Raw genomic sequence first — 17,675 nt, forward strand, 5'->3', positions numbered from 1 at the left:
CTCTAAATTTATCCTTCTTCATGTATGGAGACAAATTTGCAAAGGAGACAGTACAAAGACTCACAAAAGTCAAAAATTCAGAGACATACACAGAAACATGTTCCCATAAATCACTCATTTCACCACATGCTACTGTTATCCCATTTTTATCTCTCCCCACATTCTCATTAATTTCCCTTCCCCACCAAATTCTAGCACCCTCCAACAAGCTAGGTAAAATTTACAATGGGCAATGAACTAAACTACCTGCACATCTTTGGGATATGCAAGAAAACCAGGGCACTCAGAGAAAACCAACATGATCAAAGAAATCTGTACAAACACTACACAGGTCTCAGCCAAGGTCAGACTGAAACCAAGTCTCTGGTGCAGAGGAAGCGGTTTACTATTTATGCCACACTGTTCTCTCTCAACAGGAGTTCTTTACCTTCGTATTTCAGCTGCTTAGACTAGGTTTAATTCTGCATTCTTGCTAAAAATAAGAGAAAAACCAAATAGATTAAGAAAGATGGATAGATCTATGTCTAATCAGGCACTCCCGAACAAATCTGCTACTCTTATCAATTCTTTTATGGTTGATTCTGGAGTTTCAGAAATTTTTACATCCCAAGGATAAAGAGTTTCCATTCTTTTCTTATGTATATCATAATTATTCTAGAACTGATTGCTTCCTTATTGATTCTCGTTTAATTTCATTTGTTATTGACTGCAACTATGATTCCATTGCCATTTCCAATCATGCGCCCCTGAAACTATGTATTAAATTAATGGATACATCTTCTAGTACTAGACAATGGTGGTTCAATTCCACTCTGCTTCAGGACTCGGACTTTGTTAATTTTATTAAGGAACAGATTGACTTTTTCTTTTCAACAAATTTTATGGAAGAAATTTCCAGCGGGGTATTAAGGGACACTTTTAAAGCATAATTCGTGGGCAAATTATTTCATATTCTGCTGGACTGAAAAAATGAATTAATAATGAAATACTTATGCTGGTTGACAAGATTAAAGCAATTGACAAGCAATATTCTATTGCTCCCAATAAGGGGCTTTATAAAAAGAGAGTCGAACTTCAAATGGAGCATAGTCTATTACTAACATCCTCGATTGAAAATCAGTAAAAACTAGGAGTCAGTTTTACATACATGGTGATAAATCTGGTAAATTATTGGCTAACCAATTGAAAACTGCTTTGGTTAAACACCAGATCATTAAGATTTGTAAAAGAGATGGTACTCTGACGGTTGATCATGATGAGATAAACAAATCCTTTCAAGAATTTTATACTTCTTTATAACAATCAGAATTTCCTGATGACCCCACTATAATGCATGAATTTCTAAGGAAATTGAATATTCCGAAATTACCACCCAATGAATGTTTAAAATTAGATGCACCTATTACAGATGAAGAAATAAAGGATGCTATTTCTTCGATGAATTCAGGTAAAGCACCTGGTCTGGATGGCTATACAGTAGAATTTTTTAAATCCTTTTCTACTATACTTTCTCCTTGGTTATGTAGAATCTTTAAGGATGCATTATTTATAGTTAAATTACCACAATCTTTTTAATCGAGCTTCTATTTCTCTAATTCTTAAAAAAGATAAGGATCCTACTGAATGTGCATCATATAGGCCTATATCCTTGCTGAATGTGGATTCCAAGATCTTTTCTAAAATACTGGCAACTAGACTGGAGAATGTATTGCCTCAAATTATTTCTGTCGACCAGACTGGATTTATTAAAAATCGTTATTCTTTCTTTAATATTAGGAGATTAATGAATATTGTGTATACTTCTTCATCTAGAACTCCAGAATATGTCATTTCACTGGACGCTGAGAAAGCGTTTGACAGAGTCGAATGGACATATTTATTTAATGCACTTGAGAAATTTAATTTTAGTCCAATACTTATAACTTGGATTAAATTGATACACCTTACCCCTTCAGCTTCGATATTTACCAATAATCAAAGATCTCCCTTTTTTCAGTTGTTTCGTGGTACTAGGCAGGGCTGTCCTCTGAGCCCATTATTATTTGATATTGCCTTGGAACCTTTAGCTATTGCTATTCGTGACTCAGCTAATATACTTGGCATTACCCGTGGGAATGAGATACACAAGTTATCACTATATGCAGATGATTTATTACTATATATCTCTAACCCTGAGAAATCCATTTTGACAGTAATATCCCTGCTTGCTCAGTTTAGTAACTTTTCTGGCTACAAATTGAATCTCAGTAAGAGTGAACTCTTTCGATTAAATATGCAGGTTCCAATTTACAGACATTCACCATTCAGACTGGTTACTGACTATTTTACTTGTCTGGGTGTTAAAATTACTGAGAAGCATAAGGATTTATTTAAGCTCAATTTTTTACCGTTCATTAATCAGGTTAAACAATTGTTTACTAAATGGTCCCCATTTTCTTTATCACTGATTGGCCGAATCAATGCTATTCAGATGATTATTCTACCTAAATTTTTATATCTACTTCAAGCAGTACCAATTTTTACTTCTAAATCCTTTTTTGATACTGTTGATTCTAAAATTTCCTCATATATATGGCAGAATAAAAATCCTAGACTAAGTAAAAAATATTTACCTAAGTCCAAAAAGGACGGTGGTTTGGCATTGCTGAATTTAAGATTTTATTACTGGCTAATTAATATTCGATATTTAATATTTTGGACACAAGATTTGGATATAATTCCAAGTCCACAATGGGTAAACCTTGAATGTAATTCTGTACAAGGGTTCTCATTGGCTTCTATTTTAGGGACTTCGCTTCCCTTTGTTCTCTCTAAATTGAATAAACAAATGGTTAATCCAATAATTAAAATACACATTACGAATATGGTTTCAATTTCGTAAATTTTTTGGCTTGAACAAATTTATTTTATCAAGCCCTATTATATCTAATTTTTTTTCCAACCCTCTGTTATGGATCAAGCCTTATTGATATGGAAAACAAAGGGTATAATATGTTTTCACGATTTATTCTTGGATAACTGTTTCATGTCTTTTGAACAGTTGTCTAATAAATATAATTTGCCCAGATCCTATTTTTTTTTAGATATTTATAAATTAGAAACTTTTAAAATACTACACTACCTACCTTTCCAACTTCATATCCAACTGATATCACGGGAAAAATTTTAGGTTTAAATCCTTATCAGAAGGGTTTAACAGCAATTATTTATGATATGATTATGAAAATACAGCCAGGTATATCTGATAAAATTAAGAATGAATGGGAAAGGGAACTTCAATTTCACTTGCCTACAGAGAATTGGGAGAAAATTTTTCAATTAGTTAACTTTTCCTCTATATGTGCTAAACATACATTGATACAATTTAAGGTTGTGCATAGGGCCCACATGTCTAAGGATAAACTAGCTCGTTTTTACTCTCATACAAGTCCTGTTTGTGACAGATGTCATTCTGAGGTAGCTTCTTTGACTCATATGTTCTGGTCTTGCCCTCTTTTGAAAAAATTTTTGGAAAGACATCTTTGATATTACTTCAACAGTTCTGTGTATTGATTAGCAACCTCATCCTATTACTGCAATTTTTGGTTTACCAATGATCGAACATAGTTCTTTAACCTCTTCAGCTCGTTGGATGATTGCATTTGTTACATTAGTGGCTAGAAGATCCATTTTATTGAATTGGAAAAAGATCAATCCCCCTACTACATTTCAATGGTTTTCCCAAACTATATCTTGTTTAAATTTAGAAAAAATCAGAAGTGTCACTTCTGATTCTTCAGTTAAATTTGAAGAGAATTGGAGGCCATTTATTCCACACTTTCATATGATGTAGCTTGACCTTTTCCCAATCCTTTTTATTAACCTATGGACAGAGGAGCGGAGCTAATGACATTATTGGTTGTATTCGATGTAATATAATAGCCCAGCTTTGTTTAGTTTAGTTCAGTTCAGTTTTTGGTTCAGTTTACTTTAGTTTTTTTTTTAATTTGGGTTTTTTTTTCTTGATATTTCTTCAGTTTTCTTTTTGTCATGTTTAATTATATTAAGAGTTTGGGAGGCCTAATGTACTTGTATTATCTGTAGTTTTTACTGCATTTGTCATTTACCAATAATGTAATCCCAATCTCTTTATATTAGTATTGTTGCTATGTTTATGAATTTGAAAATTAATAAAAAGATTAAAAAAGAAAGATTAAGAAAGAAAAAATCCGCAAGCACAGCAATAATTGGTCCATTCTCTTAGTTCTAAGCTTATAGCCTGGCAAAAAGTAATACAATTAGGGAGGCAACAGCTTGACTTCTGGCACTGAGCCGTGTAGTGCATCGCTGGAAGCATACAGAAATCCCAATCCTACTATAAGAGAGAAAGCTTCAGCTGTAACCTCCCAGTTCACTCAACTGCAATAGACATCCAGGTGCAATTCTGGTGTCTGAGACCAAGGGCTACTGCCAGAGAAAATCTCAGGAAGTCAAATGTAGTCCTTTCCTTCCAAAAGCCTCTTGCTCTAAATAATATATTTTTCCATAGATCCTCCTCCATTGCTATAGTACGCACTTGGAGCAGAAGTAATTCTTGCCAGTAAGGAAGTGACTGCCAGGAAAAGCAACCAGATAATATCCGTCATTGTACTTATGGTAAACTGTGCAGTGTATTCAGCTGGCATCTGGAAGAGGAACCAAGATCACATCCTTTAAAGAAACAAAAACGCAGGCAGTACAAAAATAGGCCAGGCAACATCTGTAGAATGAGAATGCAATGTTTCAGGTCAAACTCCTGCTGAATGTACTGAGAACTATCAAGGGGTTAGAATTTGTTGCCCTTAACTAGTATAGTGCATGAGGAATTTATGTCTGCCTAAGCCATGCAGAGAATATGGTTCTCAATTGGAATATTATATTTTCCAGTTGGGTATCTCCTGGTGAATCCCTTCAGTATCCTTCAGTTACATGGAGAGATTGAGATACATTGGGATAATTTCACTGAAGTGAAGGAGACTGAGGATGACCTCATAAAGATTTATAAAATTCAAGGCAGGGGAGTCTAAAACTAGAGGATATAGGTTTAAGGAGAAAGGGCAAGATTTTACTTTTTATTATTTATTGACATACAGTGTGGAATAGGCCATTCTGTCCCTTTGAGCCATGCTACCTAACCATCCTCCGATTTAACCCTAGCCTAATCATGGTACAATTTACAATGACTAATTAAGCTACCGACTGCTACGTCTTTGGATTGTAGGAGGAAACCCATGTGGTCATGAGAAGAACATACAAGCTCCGTACAGCCAGCGGCGGGAATTGAACGCAGGTCACTCAGAAGGCGTTGTACTAACCACTATGCTACTTTGCCACCCACCTGCATAGAGGATGGTGGGATTATGGCACACACTGCCAGGGAACGTGATAAAGAGAGGTACATTCACAGCGTTCACAAAGAATGTAGAAAGGCACATTGATAGGAAAGGAAGAGAGGTATACAGGCCAAACGCAAGAAAATGAGATGAATACAGATGCATGAGCCAGGCTGAAAGGCATTCTTCCGCACTATAGGACTCTTATGACAAATCTCTCTTCAGATGTCAGCCCTGCCCTCACTAGAGTCAGTCTGGTCAATCTTTGCTGGACTCCTCTGTAGGAAGAATATCCTTCCATTGAGTGAGGTGATTGATACACATAATACACGATGCATGATCTCACCAAGGCCCTGTAGAATTACAGAAAGTCATTTCTGCTCCTGTGCTCAAACCTATCGCTATGGAGATCAACATGTCACCTGACACCCCATGCTGTGGAGGAAGGTATGTAACCAAGCAGCAATAATGGAGGATTTGATAGTGAGCGACAGACATGCACTCCTGTGCCTCTGAGAAGACTCCAGGGTGGTATGTTTCCTCTCCGATGGCTCAAAATAGCTGCAGAACATCCTCAAGGGAGTGGCCATTATCTACGCAAACACAAGGAATTCTGCAGATGCTGGAAATTCAAGCCACACATCAAAGTTGCTGGTGAACGCAGCAGGCCAGGCAGCATCTCTAGGAAGAGGTACAGTCGACGTTTCGGGCAGAGACCCTTCATCAGGACTAACTGAAAGAAGAGCTAGTAAGAGATTTGAAAGTGGGAGGGGGAGGGGGAGATCCAAAATGATAGGACAAGACAGCAGGGGGAGGGATGGAGCCAAGAGCTGGACAGTTAATTGGCAAAAGGGATATGAGAGGATCATGGGACAGGAGGCCTAGAAGAAAAGGGGAGGGGGGGAAAATCCAGAGGATGGGCAAGGGGTATAGTTTCAGCTGCCTGGTCTGCTGAGTTCACCAGCAACTTTGATGTGTGTTGCTTGAATTTCCAACATCTGCAGATTTCCTCGTGTTTGCACTTTTAAATAATATATATAATTTTTTTTTAAAGTTCATGGGTTCAATGTCCACATAGGAAACCTATGGTAGAGGGGAAGAAGCTGTTCCTGAATTATTGAGTGTGTGCCTTCAGGCTCCTGTACCTCCTACATGATGGTAACAGTGAAAAGAGGGCATGCCCTGGGTGATGGGTGTCTTTAATAATGGATCTTTCTGAGGCACTGCTCCTTGAAGATGTCTTGGATACTACGGTGGCTAGAACCCAAGATGGAGCTGACCAATTTTACAACTTTCTGTACCTTCTGTCGATCCTGTACAACAGCACTGCACTCCCCCACCCCACACCGCCCCCCCCATACAGACAGTGATGCAGTCTGTCAGAATGCTCTCCACGGTACATCTACAGAAGTTTTTGAGTGTTTTAGGTGGCAATCCAAATTTCTTCAAACTTCTAATGAAATATAACCGCTGCCTTGCCTTCTTTATAGGCGTATCAATAAGCATTACCCATGTTTGACCTTTCCTATCTATGCACCTGTCCACCTATCTCAAACCTGGGAAAAACAGGGAGATCATTCACCTTAACTACACCGCTCATGATTTTGCACTCCTCTATAAGATCACCACTCAGTCTTCTGAGAAGTTAACGTGGTTTTATGTAGGAGAAATCCCATTGCACAAACTTCATTCAGGCTTGAAGCCACTGAGAGGACTGATGAAGGCAAGGCATTGGAAGTTCTCTGCATGGACTTCTGCAAGGTTTTTCACAAAGGCTCTCATGATAAATAAAAGTTTTCCCCAATCAGAAACCATGGATGAACAGAGAGGTTCGCCTCCTGCTCAAAGCCAGAGATTCAGCCTTCAGGTCTGGAGACCGGGAGGCTTACAGCTCAGCCAGGGCCAACCTAAGGAGGGGAATCCCTCAGGCTAAACACATATACAAACAGAGAATCGAGGAGCATTTCAACTCCTCGGACCCCTGGCACATGTGGCATGGCATACAGGTCATTACAGACTTCAAACCACCTAGTACTGTGCCCCCTTCTAGCTCTGCTTTGATGAGCTCAATTACTTCTACGCTCGCTTTGACCGAGAGAACAAAGGGGTCACCCTCAAAGCGAATCTCCCACCTGGTGAACTGCCCCTCTCACTTTCCACCTCCGATGTTTGCGCCACCTTGAGCAGGGTGAATGTACAGAAGGCAGCTGGTCCGGATGGGATACCTGGCCATGTGTTCAGAGTCTGTGCAGGGCAGCTGGCCGGGGTCTTCACGGACATTTTCAATCTGTCCCTGGCCCAGGCAGTTGTCCCCACAAGCTTCAAGCTCGCCACCATCGTGCCAGCACCGAAGCATTCCACTGCCACGGGCCTGAATGACTTCCGAATTGCACTCACCCCCATCACTGCAAAGTGCTTTGAGAGACTAGTTCTATCACATCTGAAATCCTGTCTGTCCACTACCCTGGACCCCCATCAATTTGCCTATTGCACCAACAGGTCAACAGAGGATGCCATCTCCACGGCACTTCGCTCCGCCCTGACCCACCTGGACAGCCCCAACTCTTACGTCAGAATGCTATTCATTGACTTTAGTTCAGCATTCAATACTGTGATCCTCTTCAAGCTGATTGCCAAACTTCGCCAGCTTGGTATCAGCTCATCCCTCTGCAATTGGACCTTGGACTTTCTGACTAACAGACCCCAATCAGTTAAGTTAGACAACCTCTCCTCCTCCACTCTCATCCTGCACACCGGTGTGCCTCAAGGCTGTGTGCTGAGACCTCTTCTGTACTCCCTTTTCACCTAAGACTGTGTTCCTATTATGGTTCTAACTGCATAATCAATCAAGTTCGCAGACGATACCACAGTGGATGGCCTGATCAGAGGGGATGACGAGATGGCCTACAGGGACGAGCTCCAGCACCTGGCCACATGGTGTGCTGACAACAACCTAGCCCTTAACACCTAGAAGATCAAGGAGATCATTGTGGACTTCAGGCATGGTAGGAGCCACACTCACATCCCCATCTACATCAACGGAGCTGTAGTGGAGTGTGTATCAAGCTTCAAATTCCTTGGTGTCCACATTTCTGAGGATCTCACCTGGTCCCTGAACTCCTCCATCCTGATCAAAAAGACGCAACAGCGCCTTTATTTCCTGCGGAGCATCAAGGAAGTTCACCTCCGTCCCAGGATACTGACAGACTTTTACCACTGTACCATTGAGAGCATAGTCATCAACTGCATCTCAGTGTGGTATGGCAATTGTCCCATATCAGACCGCAAAGCACTCCAGAGTGTGGTGAAAACTGCCCAACAGATTATCGGCACCCAATTGCCCACTGTTGAGAACATCTACCATAAACGCTGCCTGGGCAGGGTGAAAAGCATTATCAAGGATGGATCTCACCCTAACCATGGACTTTTTACTCTCCGCCCATCCGGTAGGTGCTACAGGAGCCTCCGTTCCCACCAGCAGGCTCAGGAAGAGCATCTTCCCTGAGGCTGTGACCCTGCTGAACCTCACATCACAGCGCTAAGCAGTATTGCACCCATATTGTACTGTCTCAGTACTTTTATATTTGTGTGCTTTGCACTTACTTTTTATTCGTAGTTATTTTGTAAATAATACTATTCTTTGCATTTCTGGTCAGATGCTAACTGCATTTCATTGGCTTTGTATCTGTACTCGGCATAATGACAATAAAGTTGAATCTAATCTAATCTAATAAAAGGAAGTATTTGGTGTGGATTGGTGCAACCAGTCATGCTACACAAGGATTGGTGCTGGGACCTTTACTGTTTGTGGTATTTTTAGTGATTTGGATGTAGGAGGTATGACCGCCTGCAGAAGAACACAAAAATCAGCGGTGCTGAGGACAGTAAATTAGATTGCCCAAAGCAAGAGCAAAATATGGATCAGATGGAGAGTAGGGCAGAGCAATGCTAGCAGAAATTTAATCCCAACAAGCTGCATTTTGAGAAGGCAAATAGGGATAGGTCATATCAATAAATGGTCTGGCACTAAGTAATATCGATGAACCAAGAGACATCGGGACAAGTCCATAGTTCCCTGAAAGTGGCAGCTCAGGTAACTAGGGTGTTGAAAAAGGCATATGGCATGCTTGCCTTCATAAGTGGGGGAAACAAAACACAAATGTTGGGATGTTACAAAATACAGGTTTGGCCACACCTAAGGTTCTGGTCACCACACTGTAGGAAGGACATGATTATGCACTCCAGCCTATTAAGAGCCATAGAACTATACAACATAGAAACAGGCCCTCCAGCCCAGTGTATCTATATTCACCGTCATGCCGACCTATACTGATCCCACTTGTTTGAATTAATTTCATCCCTCTATGCCTCGCTCATTCAAGTACATACTGTTACTGTTCCTACCTCTACCATCTCTTCTGGAAGCTCATTCCAGATACCAACTTCTATGTGTGTGAAAGATTCCCTTTAAACCTTCCCCTCACCTTAAACCTATGCAGTCTTGTTTTAGACAAGCTACAATGTGAACCAAACACTGGCTCTGAAACTTGTCAATGCCTCTCATTATTTTATGATATCTCTACCACATCACCACTCAGCTTCTTCTACTCCAAGGAAAACTGACCAGCCTATCCAATCTCTTTATAACTCAAGTGTCTCCAATCCTGGCCACATCTTCGTGAATCTTTTCTGCATTTTCTCTAACTTAATCATACTCTTCTTCTAAGGTAGTGACCTGTACTGAACATAATATTCCACGCAGCCCAACCCACATTCTGTACAAATGTGACATGATGTCCCAATTCTCTTGCAGCAAGTGCTAAAGTTGGAAGTTCCCTCTTGTTTCAAAAGGTCAGCAATTGAACTAGTGCCCAAGAGGAGCAGGGTGAGATTCCTTAATGACTATTGTCCAGTAGCATTCACATCTATGGTGATGAAGTACTTTGAGAGGTTGGTTATGGCTAGAATTAACTACTGTCTCAGCAAGGACCTGGACCCACTGCAATTTGCCTATCAGTGTAGGTCTATGGTGGATGCGATCTCGTTTGCTCTTCACGCGGCCTTGAATCACATGGACAATACAAATACCCATGTCAGGATGCTGTCTATTGACTATAGCTCACTGTTTAACACAATCATTCCTACAATTCTGATCAAAAAGCTCCAGTACCTGGGCCTCTGTACCTCCCTCTGCACCTAGATCCTTGACTTCCCAACCAGAAGGTCACAATCTGTGTGGATCAGAAATAACATCTCCACCTCACTGACAATCAAAACTGGCGCACCTCAGGGATGCGTGCTTAACCCACTGCTCTACTCTCTCTACACCCATGACTAGGCACATCTCAAACGCCATCTGCAAATTTGCTGATAATACAACTATTGATGGCAGGATTCAGATGGTGATGAGAGGGTGTACAGGAGTGAGATATATCAGCTAGTCGAGTGGTGTCACAGCCACAACCACCTTGCACTCAATGTCAGTAAGACGAAAGAACTAACTGTGAACTTCAAAAAGGGTAGGATGAGGGAACGCACACCAGTCCTCATTGAGGGATCAGAGGTAGAGAAGTTGGAAGAGGTTCCTGGGTGTCGATATCTCTGAGGACCTAAACTGGATCTAACATATCAATGCAGAAGGCACGACAGCGACTGTATTCCATTAGAAGTTTAGGAAATTTGGCACGTCACCAAAGACACTCGCAAATTTCTGCAGATGTACCGTGAACAGCATTTTAACTGGCTGCACCACTGATATGGGGGAGGGGCGGATTGGTGAGTGCTAATGCACAGGAGTGAAGTAAGTTGCTGCAAGTTGTAAACTTCGTCAGCTCCATCATGGGCACTAGCCTCCATAGAATCCAGGACATCTTCACAGACCGATGCCTCAAAAAGGCAGCATCCATCATTAAGGACCCCCATCACCCAAGACATACCCTTTTCTCATTGCTACCATCAGGAAGGAGGTACAGAAGCCTGAAGACACACACTCAATGATTCAGGAACAGCTTCTTCCTCTCTGCCACCCGATGTCTGAATGGACATTGAAGCCATGAACACTACCTCACTATTTTCTTTATTTATTTAACTACTTAATACATATATGTAATTATTGTATACATACTTACCATAACTCACAATTTTTATTATTACGCATTGCGTTGTACCGCTGGCAGAAAACAAATTTCATGACATGTGCCAGTGATATTCTGATTCTAAAAGCAACGATACTGTAGTTTCTTCACCACCCTGTCTACCTGCACCACTTTGAGGGCATGATGTACTTTCATCATTCATTGTGTATGCCCTGCACTAGTTTAACTTCCTAAAAAGCATCACATTGTTCTTGGCTGAGTTAAATTCCTTCCATTGTCCTCTTACCCTCTTTCACCGTTAATGTAGGTCTTGTGATCTTACACCAGCCTCTTCACTGTCTATTGTACCGCTCAGTCTGGTCTCACCTGCAAACTTATTAATCATGCCACACGCATTATCAAGCAAATCACTAATATAGATGACAAATGAGGACCCAGCACTGATGTAATAGTCCATTATCAACAACATCTACTGCCTTGCCCTATCCTCTTTCATCCTCTTGGTCACCTCTTCAAACAAAATTTCAAATTCATGAGGCATGATTTCCAATACACAAATACATGCTGACTATCCATAATCAATCCGTCTTTCTAAATGCAAATAAGTTGTCCCTCAGGATACTCTCCAGTAATTGCCCCACACTGACACAAAGTTCACCGGCCAGCATTTCCTTACTTTGTCCCTTCTGTCCTTCGTTCTCTGAAAGTAGCTAATCTAATCTTTTTCTCTTCAGGTATTTATAGAAGCTTTTACAGTCAGTGACCCTGTAGGCTTCCTCTAAATACTCCAATTTCCTCCCATATCCCAAATTTGAGCTAACTGATGGGATATTCAGCTACTGTAAATTAATCCTAGTGAAACTGTGCAGTGGGAGAATAAACAAAGTCTGCCTGAGAGAGAAAAATAAACAGCAATAGGAAGGCAATGGGATTACTCTGAAAACTAGCATAGACTTTGATAAGTTGAATGCCCCTGTTCTACACATTCTGCACTGCAAGAAAAATATGGAAACTGACTGAACTGGAATAGCCATCTACACCAGAGCAGCCCAGAGGCTGGGAATTCCATCATAAGTAACTGACCTCCCAACTCTCCGAAGTCAGGAGTCTGATGGAATGGTCTCAAATTGCCAAATTCATTGCAGCTTTGACTATATTCAAGAACCTCAACACGATGCAGGACACCGCAGGCCGCTTGATAAGCAGACCGTCCACAACCATTCTTTCCACCACCAATGCAGAGTAGCAGCGGTCTGAACTACATACAGGATGAATTCCAATAACCCACGATGACTCTTTAGACAGCACCTTGCAACCTCAACCAGACACAAGGACAGAGGCATACGAACACCGTCACCAATAAGCTGCCCTCCCAATCACACACCAGGTTTTTGTTTCTCGTAAACTCCAGAAAATGGGTTCCCAACCTTTTTATATGCCATGGATCCCCGCCATTAACTGAAGGGTGCGTGGACCCCAGATTGGGAAATTCTGCTCTAGAGACAGTTGTGTGTGAAAATCCCATGAGATGAGCAGTTTCTGAGATACTCAAAATGGCCCATCTGGCACCAACAACTATTCCATGGTCAAAATCACTTAGATCACATTTCTTCCCCAATTCTGATGTTTGGTCTGAACAACAAGTGAACCTCTTGACCATGTCTGCATACTTTTATGCACTGAGTTGTAGCCACATGATTGACTGATTAGATATTTGCATAAATGAGCCGGTGTACCTAATAGAGTGGCCACTAAGCGTATACCTCTGTTCTCTGACCATCACTGGATCGAGATATTAGAACTCTCTCCCTAATAACATAAAGGGTATACCCACACCTGAAGGACTGAGGTGGATTAAGGAGATAGCTTACCACCATCTTCTCAATGCGTAACTAGGGATAGGCTATTAAACACCGGCTCAGCCTGAAAAGCCCACACAAAACAATTGTGAAAATGCCCTCACATTTGGGCTTAGCAAACTACTGCCGACTGAGCCCACGATTGTCCTGGTCTTGGCTCAGTGCTACTCATCACCAATATCATGACACGTTCTGTCCCAGCTACTGATACTGCTACATCAGAATTGGTCACTTCTGATGCACAACATCCAACTGCAATACTGACTCAGTTTTAGCTCTTCATTAGTATGTCCTACATACCTACATTTTACAACTTCTTGTCTGTCCCCATGAACCCAGAAATTGAATGATTTATAAAACATATCCCCAAAGCCATCCTGACCTCAACCTATCCCAGATTTACCCTTCGTCTGATCCACCCCTCCCCATTTCTTCTCTATCACTTACACCACCCTTCTTTCCTCTCTGACAAAGGACTTGAAGGCCTTCGTTTCTCCTTCTGTAGATGCTACTAAACCCTCTGAGTGCCTACAATATTTTCTTTTTTATAACTGAAACCACAATCCTTATTGCAACCAAAAAGAGTACACAGCAGAGGACACAGCAAATCAACTTCAAAGGTTACAAACAAGGAGATAAAAGGGTGCAGCCTGAGCTATTTGCAATTCTTTAGAACTAGATGGCTTTCTGTCGTCACTGAAAAGTGCAGTTGGAATAACATGATGACTCTGGGAGTATGACAGGGTTCTACGGCCAGCATGTGGTTTGACTGTTAGCTTTAAACTTTACCATATGTATGAGTGTGACACAAGTCATTCCATGAAGTTGAAATTTGTGTGTAAACACACGGTCCTTCCAAAGTTCAAAGTAAATTTATTATCAAAGTACATATATGTTACCAAATACAACCCTGAATTTCATTTTCTTGTGGGCATTCACAGTAAATACAAAGAAATACGATAGAATTAATGAAAAACCACACACACATAATGAGAGAGACAAACAATCAGTGCAAAAGACAACAGACTATGCAAATACAAAACCGGAAAAAAAAGGAAGTAAAAAATAGATATCTAGAACATGAGGTGAAGTGTCCTTGAAAGTGAGTCCATTGGTTGTGGGAACAGTTCAGTGATGGAGCAAGTTAAGTTGAGTGATGTTACCTCCTTTGGTTCAAGCATCCCAAGGTTGAGAGGTAGTAACTGCTCCTGAACCTGTTGGTGTGGATCCTGAGACTCCTGTACCTCCTTCCTGATGGCAGCAGCAAAGAAGAGAGTATGTCCTGGGAAGTGGGGACCTCTGATGATGGATGCTGCTTTCCTGCAACACAGCTCCTTGTAGATGTGCTCAATGGTGGAAAGGGCTTCAACAGTGATGGACTAGACTACATCCACTATTTTTTTTCCGTTCAAGGGCATTGGTGTTTCCACACCAGATCCTCACGCAAGCAGTCAATACGCTCTCCACTGCACATCACTAGGAGTTTGTCCAAGTATTACATGACATGCCGAAACTTCACAAACTCCCAAGAAAGTAGAGGCGCTGCCGTGCTGGTTTTATTAATAATCAATGCCTTTCCCACAGGCTACTCATGGTGAGGGCTGCTGCTGGAGAAATTCACAATTTTATAATCGTTAAAACTTCAACCAGGCTGAAAGGGTTAAATTAGGAGTGTAGATTTTCAGTCCTTTGATAATGGAAGATAAAAGTATGATAATCACCTTAAAAACTAAGATTGTGCTGGCCACTGTCTAGTGCGCATACTCGCGCTGTCGTCCGAGCTGCGCAAGCGCATCACTAGTGGAACTTTTTAGAAACAAAAAAAAACTAAGGTTGTTAAAATGTAGATAAGAAAGAAACATTACTTCTGCCTAGAGTACCAGAACAAGGAAGGTAACCTTTTAAATTAAAGTGAAGACCTTCTGCACATCTTCACACAAAGTAGAGGTCTGAAACAGGGGTTGGTGGATTTTTGTTGAGTCCAGAAACTAGGAGATATAAAATCAAGGCAAGGTTATGGAAATTAGATTCAGAAAAAGATCAGTATTGATGTTATTGGATGACAGAAAAGGTTCAAAGACCAGGGTAGCACTGTGCATTGAGATGTTCCAACAACATGAAAAGTTCTATAAAAAAAGACAAGTCTTACTCTCGTTCAACCGGTTTCAGCAAAACACTACAGCAGATTTGCACAATTGTGTTTAAATCTGATCTCCTTGTTGCCTTTATGAGAGCCAGTAGGAGATACTTATCACTACAATCACCAAGGCGGGCTGATAGAGCAACCTAATAAGTAGATGTAATAACCAGCTCTTCACACACAGTACACTCACAGATCCAGGAGGAGAATCAAACAAGTACAAGTGACAGAATAGTCAAGGGCCTTCTCTCTATTAATGTTGAGGAGGAAATGAAATTGACAGAAGAAAAATCAACTATTTACAAAACTGACCTCTTTTCCTGGGAAAGTGGACACTGTTGAGAGTTTATCTACGTCAATTTTAAATATGTACACCTAAAAAGGAAATAATAATGTATTAGATTACACCAACATTAAGCAAATTTGTGATATTATACACACTACTCCTAAGCCATGAGGGAGAAAACTGCATGACAGGGTCAAAATATAATTTTTCATAATGTATATATTTCATGGCAGAACTCAACGTAACTTTTGACACAAAATATACCTTAGTCATTTCTCAGAAATATACAGATTAGTGTCAACTATGACTTTAACGTAGGGATAAGTTCCCATCCAGAACACTAATCATACAGATTCTTGTCCATAGGATTTATACAGAAAAAACAGCTTTATAGAAGTCTATTGCAAAATGATAGAACTGGTTAATGCGATCTTGTATAATGGGATAAAAACTGATATTGTAGGGGACTTTCTGCAGGTCAAGCAGTGTATATGGCAAGAGTAGAAACAGTTTTCCAGGATAATATTCTGAAAAAGGATTATTGACCTGAAATGTCAACGTAAATCTGATACTGGGCATCTCCAGCATCATCTGTTTTAATGTAGAAAATAGCATAAGTAGCCATTCAAATTTTCTTGAAGCAAGTCTTAATGAGTCAGTGGAACATTCCCAGCATGTTATTTTCCCAGCATGTATTTATGGTGGGTGATCTTCAAGCACAGGATGAAACATTTACTCTAAATAACTACGATAGAAAAATGGAGATGTGTGTGGGAGGGAAGGATTGGATTGATTTAGAATAGGTTAAAAGGTCGGTACAACATCGTGTACTGCGCAGTAATGTCCTCTGTTCTATGTCCATCAGCAATTCAGAACATTGCCAGCAACTGGAAAATTGTGGATAAACCAGAGTGATTTTCCTGGTACAGGTGTCCCCCACTTTTTGAACGTTCGCTTTACGACACCTTGCTGTTACGAAAGACCTACATTAGTTACCTGTTTTCGCGAACAGAAGGTGTTTTCACTGTTACGAAGAAAGGCAATATGCACCCCGAGCAGCCAAGCTCCTCCCCCGTAACTGCATTCTAGCCGGCATTGCTTAAACATGTGCCTGTGAGCATCTGTGCTTTATGTCGACTTATTTTGAGCATCCATTAGCAAGATGAGTCCTAAGGTATCGGAAAAGCCTAAAAGAGCTCGTCAGGGTGTTACACTTAGCGTAAAACTAGACATAATTAAGCATTTCGATCGTGGTGAACGAAGTAACAACAAAGTGAGTTCGGCTTGTGGAAGTTGATGAAGATGATGTTGAAGAGGTTTTGGCATCCCATGACCAAGAACTGATAGATGAAGAGCTGATGCAATTGGAAGAGGAAAGAATAACAATTGAAACCGAATGTAGTAGCGAACGGACCGAAAGTGAAGTCATCCAGGAACTGAACGTGAAGCAACTGCGTGAGATTTTCACTGCAATTATTGCAGAAAAGTATGACTTTAATTTTGAAAGGGTACGTAGGTTTAGGGCATATTTGCAGGATGGTTTGAGTGCTTACAAAGAACTGTATGATAGAAAAATGTGCAAGGCTAAGCAGCCAAGCATACTGTCATTTTTCAAGCCTTCCACATCAGCCACAGCAGACGACGAACCTCGACCTTCGACATCGAAGCAGGTAGACATAGAAGATGATGACCTGCCTGCCCTGATGGAAACAGACGACGATGAGATGACACCCCAGTGTCCCACCACCCCAAACACCGGGCCGCGCACCGATACGTTGTCGTGGAGAATGCAGCGGTAGCCGGGACGCACCCAACACATCTTTAAGAAAAAAGCCAAAATAAACAAGCTAATTAATTAGGTGCCGCCCGGCACGTAGATGTCGGCCCAGATCAGAGGCGATTGCTGATTGTGTTGCCTCGGATCTGGGCCGACATTTACGTGCC

General features: G+C 41.0%; 1 protein-coding gene across 1 annotated transcript in view; it reads right to left on the reverse strand.

The window, feature by feature from the left end:
* Positions 1–17,675, reverse strand: part of itga9 (integrin, alpha 9) — a 430,612-nt gene that overhangs the window by 321,733 nt on the left and 91,204 nt on the right. The window contains exon 8 of the mRNA XM_063054766.1: positions 15,758–15,820. Within this exon, the coding sequence (XP_062910836.1) occupies positions 15,758–15,820 (63 nt within the window). The remainder of the gene's footprint in view (positions 1–15,757; positions 15,821–17,675) is intronic.

Source organism: Mobula hypostoma, chromosome 1 (assembly GCF_963921235.1).
Source record: "Mobula hypostoma chromosome 1, sMobHyp1.1, whole genome shotgun sequence".
Lineage (NCBI taxonomy): Eukaryota > Metazoa > Chordata > Chondrichthyes > Myliobatiformes > Myliobatidae > Mobula > Mobula hypostoma.